Raw genomic sequence first — 11,184 nt, 5'->3', positions numbered from 1 at the left:
TCGAGAACCTGGTTGGCTGCTCCCGTCCGAGCCGCATGGGGGGCGGGGCAAGGCCAGAGGGGCGGGGCAACCGGGGCGGGGCCAGAGGCGGGGCGGGGCGCCCGGCGTCCGCTCGGGAAATGGATGCTCCGCGGGTCCGCCTACGCGGGGGGCGGGGAAAGCGCTCGCTGAGCTGCGATCTAGCCCCGCCCGGACCCGGCGGGAGCGCCGGGCGGACTTCTTCCTCCCTCACTAGCGCTGGGCTGAGCCCGCAGCGGAGGCAACGGAGTCGTTTCTGAGTTCCCCGCTCGGTTTTGGGGCGGCAGCAGCCGGAGGAGGAATATGGCGCTCGTAGGCAGCCGAGCGGAGCTGGAAGCCGACGAGGTACTATCTGATGGGGCGTGCGGGCACGTCCCCTGGGGCCCGGGACGGGAGTCCGGGAGGGATGAGAGAGCCCGGCTGGGGCGGCCGAGGTCCCGCCCCCTTGGTCCCCTGCCTGGGACCGGCTACGGGTGGGAGTACCCGGCCTTGGCAGGTCTGTCCCGGCTGGAGCACGGAGGGGCGCTGCGGCGCGCCGAGCGGAGAGGCTGCCAAGGTTCGGGGCGCCGGCCCCGCGGGGTCGTGGCGGCGGGTGCGAGCGAGCAGGAGCGGACGACCGCAGCTCTGAGCTGTTCAGAGCCTCTCCAGGGACTCCTGGGCTTTACGAGGTCTGACCCTGAAGTCCCAACTCTGGCCCTCCGGGGTTTTATGGAATCGTCTCCCGATATGGGAATCTCACCATCTTTGGAAGTTTCCTGGTGGCAGAACCAACAGGTTCACGATCTATGAAAAGAGGGGGACAGCCGGAGGGAGGAAGAGTCGAGGGGTATCTTCCCGGACGGCAGGGTCGGGCCGGACTGCTGAGAGGCTGGAGGGCTGGAGGGCAGAGCAACAGCCCGGGCTGTGGGGCTTCTCCCTCCCCGGCGCCGGGCCCGGGCACTTCCCAAGCAGGTCCCCAGTGTCTGTAGACGGAGGGAAGGAGCTTTGAGATGCGAGTCGGGCCTCCGGTGCTCTCGACTGTATTTAAATAATTAGCTACTTCCTTCCGTCGCCGCGCGCCTGGGTCTGAGCACCTTGGGGCGGGCGCGCTAGACCTGTTGATTTATTGACTGCTCCTTTCAGCACTTGGCAGCTGCGGAGAGAGCGCGCTCTCTTGCGCTTGAAGTTGAGGCCGCTCCGGCGGCTATAGCAGCACCCACAGCTGCTGCTGCTGCTGCTGCCATTTTACCTGACTTGAATTTTACAAGTCGCTGTCTTTAGAAGGCTTTGGTTTCAAATGATGCAATAGTGGATGATCTGGAGGAGGCGGTTACGATTCCTGCCCATCTCTGTAATGCCAGGAAACTTTTGACAGCGAATACTATGCTTGAAATGTGGACCTTAAAATAAAAAGAAAACAAAATCTGAACTACAGCTCCTATACATGACTGGCAGACAAGAGGCCGGGCTGTCTAGAACCTTTCTTACAGCCTATTCCTTGTATTGAGGGCCACCCCAAGACCACAGACCAGTGAACTAGAGTATGTTCAGCTGCATCTATTTATTGTTGAAACTTTTAAACTACACATAAAGACAAATGATGAAATAGCATATCTGTAGCTATTTTCATTTGTGGCAACCTTTATTTATAGCTTTAGGCTATCTTTTTGGTATGACCTGGAGCCAGCCGTTTTCCTTCGTGTTCTTCCTGTCCTAGTTCTCTGTAATCAAAGTAGTAATGCTTTCCTGGTGCTTTGACCATACATTCACTTCCTTCCTTGAAAGTTTTTATGAGTCCTTTTGTATGTTAAATTAAATAGCCATGTTTGTAGCATGCAAGGCTCTCTACAGTATGGTCTTCATTTCATATCCCCAGTTTGTCCCCAACAATTCCCTATGTAAAACCATTTAGCTTAATCATATTATAAACGAGGAAATGAGACTGTGAGTGAAATATTTAAATCCTGGTCTGCTTGTCAGAAAAAATTTGCTATGCCTAGGGCTATATAATTGCCAGACCAGGACATTGTTGAGGGGCTGCTATATTAATAATTAACACTGGGACAATAGGGGACAATAGGTGTAAACTGGGACTGTTGCAGACACACTCAGACATATCGTCACCCAAGCTATGCCCATTGCCTATGAGATGAACCAAAGTATTGACATGTGTTAGCTGATGAGAAAGGCTCTATCTCTGTGTGGGAAGTTAGGTTTTAGAGCAGCAGAGAGCCTGGCACACAGATCCTTGGTAAGTATATATTTGTTGAATGAATGAATGACTGCAGAAAAGATGTTGCTTAAAAACTTCTCAGTTTTTGCTATATCCTTTTTTTTCATTCAATAACTGTTAGTCTTCTTTTACTTGCTAGGTACTGTAACAGTCCTAGTAGATAAGCGAAGTACAAACAGAATTCTTTGTTCATGCCAAATTCACTTTTGTCCTTCATGGTGTACCATTTCCATTGGTACATATTTAGCAAGCATTTATTGAGCATTTGCCCTGTGCTCAAACTTGGTAGGTGCCTTAGAAGATATAGTTTTGGCCCTCTAGGGTTCTCAGTCTGGGTAGGGAGATGTGACATGTCTACAAGAACTCTAGAAAAGAGGTCAAGTCAGGGTAAGCAAATAAGAAGTAGTGTATTGTAGACTGGGTACCTTGGATTTATTTGTAGTAAGTCCCTAACTTTCTGTAAATGGACTGAAGAACCCTACTCATGAGTTAATAAGAACTTTGTTCTTTAATTTTACTGGATGTGTAAATAGCATATTTCAGCTAGGAAGATTTTCATACACTTAAGAGAGAGTCTAGTAGTCTTTGTAGCCACAGTTGATATTGATAGTATTTGTAGTTATTATTTGATAGTCTTGGGAAGTAAATAGGGACAAAGGGGTATAGTTGGAAAAGTACTAGGCTGGGAATTAGGAAACCTGTCTCTCAGCTCTCTTTGCCCCACAGTCATTCATCATTTATTTGTGCAAACATCTGCCTATCTTAGGTGCCAAGCCCTGTGCTAGCCTTGTGATACAATAGTGAACAAGACAGACAGGGTCCTGTCCATGACTAGTGACCTTGATTGAGCAAGTCTCTTAACCTCGAGGGCCCTTTCTGTTTCCTCATCTGAAGAAGGAGTGGCTGGATGAGCCCTAAGTATAATTCTAGCTCTAAAGGTCTGTGCTTTTGTAGGGCAAAAAAGGAGGTCCTTTTTCAGAGAAGAACCAGTAATATGGGAATCCTTTTTCTTTCAAAGTACCCAAGGAATGACAGTGGTAGAGAAGCTCTCATGGGAGCTATGGGATGGATGTTTTCTTGGGTAAACTGATTTTTCTAAAGGTGCTAGGACAATAAATGTGGGAGCACAGATGTTAGGACTTGTATCCTCAATGGAGGCAAAAATTGGTTCTTGGGGGAAAAAGCATCTTAGATATTATAATGGTTTGTGGCCTGCAAAGCTCAATTGACAAAATCTTATTTCTTAACATTGAAATTTCTCTCGTTGGGTTTCCTTGGGTATTGCACGAGCACCGTTGACATTGAGTTCATGGAAGACATACAGAATTTTTGCAAGGTCAATACAACAATTTATGGCAAATATTAAATAGATGTCTATGATTGGAGGACTTTCTCTCTTATTAGTTGCTTGATCTTGAAGTTATATCTCTTGATCGGTGACCTCTACATACTTACGGGCTGCCTTTGGCTGCCTTGTGAATGTGCCTTGCTAACATTCGGCCCTCTGTGTTTTTGTGTGTGTGACTTGGGATTTGAGAATTAAATGAGAATAGTTTATATTTTATTATTTAATTGTATTAAAGTTATTTAACCTGCTGATAATTATGTCAAGTGATGAAAAGGAAAATATTGATAATATCCGAATATCTTGCAGCTAGTTAAGTTGAAAATTGTTTTCTCATATGAAACAAAAACTTCATTAGAAATAACTCTAATTTTTTCAATTGTCTTACTTTTGCTGGAAAAATAACAGTTTTGAATGTTTTTCAAAAATTTGGTTACACTGCCATTATATAGTTATAGAAATTGATAATTTACATATACAATTTGATGCATTATATTTTATATTATAATTACATTAAAATACTCAGCCAATACAGTTATAAGGTTAAATGTTAGTAGCCTTAAATTTTTAAATTTTACTTTTAACTTAAAAATTTTATTGCATCATTATGAACCTATTATTGAATAAAAATAGTAAGCTTTATACTTAGGCTCCCTAAGGGGGTGATAATGAAAAAAAGTTGAGACATACTGGGTTAGAGAAAGAAATGGTTTATGTGACAGATGCTTTCACGGCCTGCTTTTTGGCCCAGGAATTTTTAGATTTAGTTCTGATTTAGAAAATTTCCCCTTGGAAGTTTAGATGAAGTTTTGATAAAATTGATTATCACAATTTTATTAGAATCAGAGTCATTCTTTCATTCCACCAAGTGTTCATTGAACACCACTCAGGTGTCAACAGTCTTTAGATGCTGGATATACACACGAAAACAAGACAGTTGTTACCCTGGCGGAATGCACCGTCTAGTAAAACCGTGACATAGGTAAGTAGTTATATTTTTGTGTCAGGGTAGGTTTTGGGTAGGAGGGCAGTATGGCTTATCATCCAAAGCATCCAAAGCAGTGTGATTTATCACCCTATGAAAGTAATTGGGGTGCTTTCAGTAGTTACCCCAGGACAACAGGTGCAGTCAGGGATGGTTGGCCTCCCTCGTATAGGGGCTGCCAAAGGCCTGAAAGGAGAGATGGTGTTTGAACTGGATTTTGAAGGGTGAGCAGGGTTGTGTTGGACAGAGCCAGTGGGATAAGGTTCAGGCTTTGGAGGAAGCTGAGATGGGCTGGAATGAGAGCAGCATGTTTGGCACAATGGGAAGGGGACTGCTGAGGGCTGAGATCAGAAAGGTTGGCTTGGATCATGTGATGCCATGTCTGGAATGTCAAGCAAAGGAGTTTGGGTTATAGCTCTTAAACAATGGGAATCTGGACGGTTTTTAACTAGGCAAGTGTGATAAGATTATTTTAGGGAGATAAATCTTTAGGAGGGGGATGCAGCCAGGTTGTGGAGGTGGCAGCAGGAAGGGCAGGAGGCTGTTGCGACAGTTAGTGTGGGAGGTGATGAGGACTGAAGTGAGGCAGAGGCTGTGGGTTTGGAGAGAAGAGGTCAGGTTTGAGGAACTGCTCGATGAGAACATGAAGGAGGACTTGGCTTGGTGGCTTGTGCGCCAGTTTGAGGGTCAGTGATGCCGGGAGAGAGGGAGGGAGGAGTTAGTTGTTCAGTGATAATTTTGGGTTCCTTGTGTGGCTGGGTGGGGTGCTTTCACCTATGGAGGAGAAGGAGTAGGGTTCAGTCCCATCCCCTTTCAGGGTGCAGAGGATGGGGAAGGACGACAAGCAGAATAAGTAACCCTCGTGGCTCACGGCGAATGTTCTTACTGAGGAGCATGTGCCATTTGTTCATGACAGAATGCATTTGGAAAATGTGAAGAAAGGATGTTTGTAAATTGGTAATGCAGGTTAGTGGAGGAAACAGCATCACTTTACCATCAGTCCCAACTCCAGCTCAGGTTAACAAATAGGCAATTTCCCCAAAATGTTCGATTTTGAATCTCTCAGAATCCCATCTATTCTTTGAATGCTGCTTTCCCAGTGAAACTTTCCCTCATTTTCTATTCTCCTGCCCTGTACCTGGATAACCGCCTGCCTTCCTTCCTTTCAAGTCCGGTAACACAGTCATGCTTCTGTGGGCAGGTGTCAGTTCTGTGTGTTAGCTCTTTGTCTTCTTATCTCAGTTGCCTGCCCAGGGTGCTGTTACTGATTATCCATAGTGTGAATCTGATACTGCCCGTTCTGTGAGGCTCAGGGTTTCCACCTAGCCATCTGTTGACAGCCCCCACCCCCCACTGGCCATCTCAGGCGGAGTCTTCTGAACTTACTTTGTGCGTACTTCCCAAAGATGAGTACCCGGGGACTCCCATGGGTGCTTTTAAGGCTTCCTGGGGAGGGGAGGGAATTTCCTTTTTCAAGCCTGTCACCGGGCACTGACTGTGTCAGAACTCTCCTCCTCTACCCCTGTGCTTACTGCTCCCTCCTAATGCACCTCATCTCTTCACATGCAGAGCCACCAAGGCCAGCCAGCTGCATTGGTAGGGTCATCACACCTCTCTTAGGGGACTCCTGCAGTGTGGAACACCTGGCAGTTCCTAATGCCATCATGCATGTTAAGTTCTTTATTTAAAGATTGTGGGTGTGCTTTTTTCCTGTGATCTGTGGACACGTCCTGTTGGCATTGCTGATATCATGCTGACATATAGATAGGGCCTACACATTTTGAAATATTTCAGTGAAATGATACATTTATATATATTTGTTGGGTCTAAAGGTAGCTAGTAAGTGGGAATGATTCAGTCTGACCTGAGGTGTTGAGAATTGTGCTGGGCACTGGAGAAGCAAGCACAGCTCCTGCCCTGGGTTCTGGTCCAGTGGGGGGTAGGGGCAGCTGTATGCTGAGAACCACAGAGGAGGGTATCTCACCTGGGGGAAAGGGTAGGCAGGAGTGGCTTCCTGGAGGAGGCCATTTCTTAGAAATTCTGAGTCTTGTAGGGATTAGCCATGTAGAAGTGATTTGGGGACGAGGAGAGCTCTTGAAGTATGTTGCAGGGAGAGGGAATAGCAAGATTGGGTATGGAGGTGAGGGAGAGCCTGTGGTGCTCTGGGTGGCTGGAGTGGCAGGAGACGAGGCTGGAGGGGTAGTGTTTCTAGTCAGGGTTCTCCAGAGAAACAGAACCAGTAGGATACATAAATATATAGATGGATAGCTGAGAGGGGATTTATTAGGGGAATTGGTTCACATGATTATGGAGGCTGAGAAGTCCCGCCGTGTGCTGTCTGCAAGCTGGAGAACAAGGGAAGCTGGTAGTGTGGTTCAGTCCAAGTCCAAAGTCTTCAGAACCAGGAAAACCAATGGTGTAATTCTCACTTTGAGGCCAAAAACCTGAGAACCTTGGGGCCTGCTGGTGCAAATTCTGGAGTCCAAAGGCTGGAGACCTGGAGTTCTGATGTCAATGGGCAGGACAAAAAGGGTTTCCCAGCTCCAGGAAGGGGGGAGGGGAGGGAGAGAGAAAGAAAGGAAGAGAGAGGATGCAAATTCACTTTCTTCTGCCTTTCTGTTCTATCCAGGCTCTCAGGCAATTGGATGGTGTCCACCCACTTTGGGTGAGGGCAGATCTTCCCTACTCAGTCCACTGATTCACATGTCAATCTCTTCTGGAAACACCCTCACAGACATACTCGAAATACACAGAATAATGCTTTACCAGCTGTCTGGTTATCCCTAATCCAGTAAAGTTGACCTAAAATTAAGCATCAGAGAGAGGAAGGGCCATTCAGGGTCTTTCATGGCAGATTGTCCGGATCATGGTGTGCACTTAAGGCTTTCAGCCAAGGCATGGACTGGAGAGATCAGCACTAGAGGCGGCTCTCTGGCAGGGCATGGAGGCTGATTCGAGGCAGGTGATTTTCTGGTGTTTTGTTAGTTGAATGACAGTTATAGCCCTCTGAAGGCCCACTATATGCAAGGGTAGCTGTGTACTACAATAAGACTATGAGTAAGATATGGTTTGGGCCTCTGTGGAGCAGACAGTCAGGAATGTGGACACAAACAACTCTAACCTGGAATGTAGCAGAGAGGTTAGAGAGAGTTCAAGTGGCCTTGTGCTCCCAGAAGAGACGAGGGCTCTTACAGAGCAGTCAGTGGCGACATTTACCCTGTCCACCCCACCTGCCTGGGAGTCAGCTGACTTGATTTCCAGACCAGCTGTGTGACTTAGAGCAAGTCCCTTAACCCTTTTGGGCCTTGGTTTCCTCAAAGGCAACATGAAGTTGATGATCTGTCTGTAAAGTTCCTTTCAGCTTTGATATCTGTCAGCTGGAAGGTGACACTTGATCTGCGTTTGGAGGGGTGGAATTTCAGCAGGCAGTGAGGGAGAAGATCACCTTCATTCTTTGAGGCTGAGGAAGTAGCAGGGTAACATGCCCAGGCCTGGCTGTAGTGGGCTGGAGGCCTTCTGGCCCGAGCAGAGGGCCTGCAAGAGTTAAGTGATTAAGGCAGGAGAGCTGTGGTGGGTGTGTCCCAGCCAGATTTTGATAGGCCTTGTATGCTTAGCTGAAGAGTTTGGCTCTTTGTTTTGTTTTGTTTTGTTTTGACAGTGTGTGTACTCTCCTGTATTTGGGGAATATTTTTCCTTTTCTTCTCTTTTTCCTCTTTTTTTTGTGATAAAGGAGGCAACGATGATCCCATTTCTTTGGTTTCGCTTTCTCTTTCCTGACCCCATTTCTAAAGTGCAGTTTTAAACTGATGACTCTAAGCCGAGACGCAGTGGTTAAGGAGACAGACAGGGTCAGACACGTTTGAGTAATTCCACAGGCTTATGTCTCATCGCATAGACTCGCCCTAGAGAGCCAGCCTGACCCAACACCCCGGTGTGGCCAGCAGGACCACTCACGGTGTCTTTGCGGATGTGTTTGGTCCTCCCTTCCTCCCTCCCTTCTCAGACCACTTTGCCCTGGAGTTCTGGGGCTCCTGGTTTTTTCAATGCATGAGTCATAGTCCTTCCACTCAGAACTGAAGGAAACAAAGCTCAGATTTCCACATTGTTTTTCAGGTCAAATGGGGTATGATCTTTTTGAGAGGAGGCGGACAAGACAGATGAGCAGAGAGCGGGAAAGTGAGGCCTGCCTCCAGAAGTACTTATATGTCATCGTCTCTGCAGAATCATTGATCAAGTGCTCTTTGACCAAGACCAGCCACCCCTGTGCAGGGCAGTGTTGAGCTTCTGAGGGAGCAGCTAGCTTGGGTTCAGATCCTGACTTCCCGTTGCTGTCGGGCCTCAGGCATGTTATTTAACTTCTCTGATGCTCCTCATTTATGAAGGATGAAATCACATTATACTTTGCAAAGCATCCGGCCCATAAAAGTACTCCTAAAATGCTAGTTTTCTTTGCCTTTATGCTTTTACTTTAAGGTATTGTTGCCACTGTTCGTGTTATTTATGGATTTGATGAAGAATTCACAGCTAAAGTTTTGTTGTGTTAAAATATATTTTGTCCTTATTTTTGCAGTCAATTGAGAAGGAAATTCTGCAGAAGTACACATCTTAGAAACAGGAGGGAAATGATTGGCCCAAGGTCACTCAGCTAGCTTAGGCACAGAAGGATTAGAAGCTAGGTGCCCTGACTTTAAATGCAGTGCCCTTTCCACTAGGTCAGGGGGCCACAAACTTCACCAGAAAGCCAAATGCAGCTTGCACCCTTCCTGCCTAGTTTTGTAAATAAAGTTTTATTGGAACACAACCATGCCCATTTGTTCAGGTGTTGTAATACCTATGGCTGCTTTCCCATTGCAATGTACAGTTGAGTAGTTGGGAAACACACTGTGTGGCTTACACAGCCTAAATATTTAGAGGTCCTTTATGGAAAAAGTTTGCTGACACCTGCTAGGCGATTTCTAGGGGTATATGTGAGTTTGTTCCTAATGTGCTGTAAGCTTTATCAATTAAATTTGCTTATTTCCTTCATACTCATTAGGCATCAAAAACTGGGAAAAATAGAAATTGATTTGACACATCCCCTGAAGTGGTGTGGTGCCAGTTCTGCAGTCAGATGGACGTAGGTTTGCATTCCTGCTTCTCCATGTACAGCCTTGGATAAACTAGCTAATCTCTCGAAGCTTCAGTTTCTTTATCAGAAAAATGGGCCTAATAGAACCTACTTTATAGGGTTATTGTGGGGATTAAAGGTCGATGCAGCGCTTAGCAAATGGGGCTCAAACCTTGGCTCTCAGCACTATTTTTGTGAAGGCTACACTCTGTGGCCACTTGACATTGTTTTACCAACACTGTAAGGAACTGATATTGTATAAAGGTTGGCCAATCCAGAGTCCTGCACAACAATCCTCCACGGTGGGTTCCCGTGGATTCCTGTACGATAAATACAGTTACTTCTCAGGCTAACACCCAGGACTCCAACTGGGTAAATTCTGCAAGTTTACAGTCCTTTCCTTTCCTGAGGGGAGGAGGGAAACCACTTAACACAAAAGAGTAGTAAACAGGGCTCAAAGGGCCATCTGTTCTAGCTCCCTCTAAAGCTGAATGCTGTTAATATTTGTCAAGGAGGGAGGTGGCAATGTCAGTGATATTTTGGAAATGACATTTGCTGACTGACGCATAAATGATGTTGTAACCTCTGGTTCCTCCAAACATTTAGTTGTGTTGTCCCTTCTTTCCACTGGTAAATGTCATAAAGTTCTTGCAGGGTTTTCATGTAGCACCTAGATGTTCGTAGGAAACTAGGGCCTATGAAAGGTATGTTTGTGCTCAGTTACTGAGTATAAGACTTTAAAAGGTAATGGGAAGTGGCAGTTGCAAGCACTTCTGGGGCCCGGAGGGACCCTAGGGTTCTTGCTCTGTCCCAAAGCAATCTGCTGGCTCCCACTGCTCTTAAGTGCAAGTCCATTCTCACCTGGCATCTGAAAATCTGTCCACAGCCTCTCATTGCCTTTGAGGTAAGATGCAAACACTTTAGCCTGGCATATAAGGCTTTACTTAGGATCTTGCTCAGTGGTTTTCATAAAAATCACGTGGCTGGGAAGCAGGCGGCTTGTGAAAATGCACATCCCTGCGTCCTGCCACCAGCGATTCTTCCTCAGTAGGTCTGCAGTGGGTCCTAGGCTCTTGCGTTCCCAACGCAGATCTTTAACATCAGCCATTCTGATGTGCTTGTAGTTTCTCTTCTCATGCCTCGTTTCCCAAAAGGTCTTCCTTTCTTACTTCGCAGCCTTTTCATTTGCTGTTTCCTCACCCGGCCAATTCTTTTCTTCTTTTTTTTAAACATTTCAGACCTCCCTTAGGTACCACTCCTCTTCCAGCCTTTTCAGATACTGCTTCTTTCCTTCCCGCCACAAACTCAGTAACTACAGTCATGCATCATTAAACATGGATCTGTTCTCTGGGAAATGAGTCACTGGGCAGTTTTGTCATTGTGCAGACATCGTAGAGTGTCCTTATACAATCTAGGTGATATAGCCTACTACACACCTCGGCTATATGGTGTGGCTTATTGCTCTGAGGCTGCAAACCTGTACAGCATGTTACTGTACTTCATACTGTAGGCAATTG

General features: G+C 46.3%; 1 protein-coding gene across 1 annotated transcript in view; it reads left to right on the top strand.

Annotated features, from left to right (window-relative positions):
• The first annotated feature begins 218 nt into the window (after positions 1-218).
• The window catches only part of TTC39B (tetratricopeptide repeat domain 39B), a 100,636-nt gene continuing 89,670 nt past the window's right edge, over positions 219-11,184 (top strand). Inside the window, exon 1 of the mRNA XM_069474206.1 lies at positions 219-363. Coding sequence (XP_069330307.1) covers positions 322-363 — 42 coding nt within the window. The 5' untranslated portion in view covers positions 219-321. The remainder of the gene's footprint in view (positions 364-11,184) is intronic.

Source organism: Eulemur rufifrons, chromosome 7 (genome assembly GCF_041146395.1).
Source record: "Eulemur rufifrons isolate Redbay chromosome 7, OSU_ERuf_1, whole genome shotgun sequence".
Taxonomy (NCBI): domain Eukaryota; kingdom Metazoa; phylum Chordata; class Mammalia; order Primates; family Lemuridae; genus Eulemur; species Eulemur rufifrons.
This window is presented reverse-complemented; position numbering and strand designations above follow the sequence as displayed.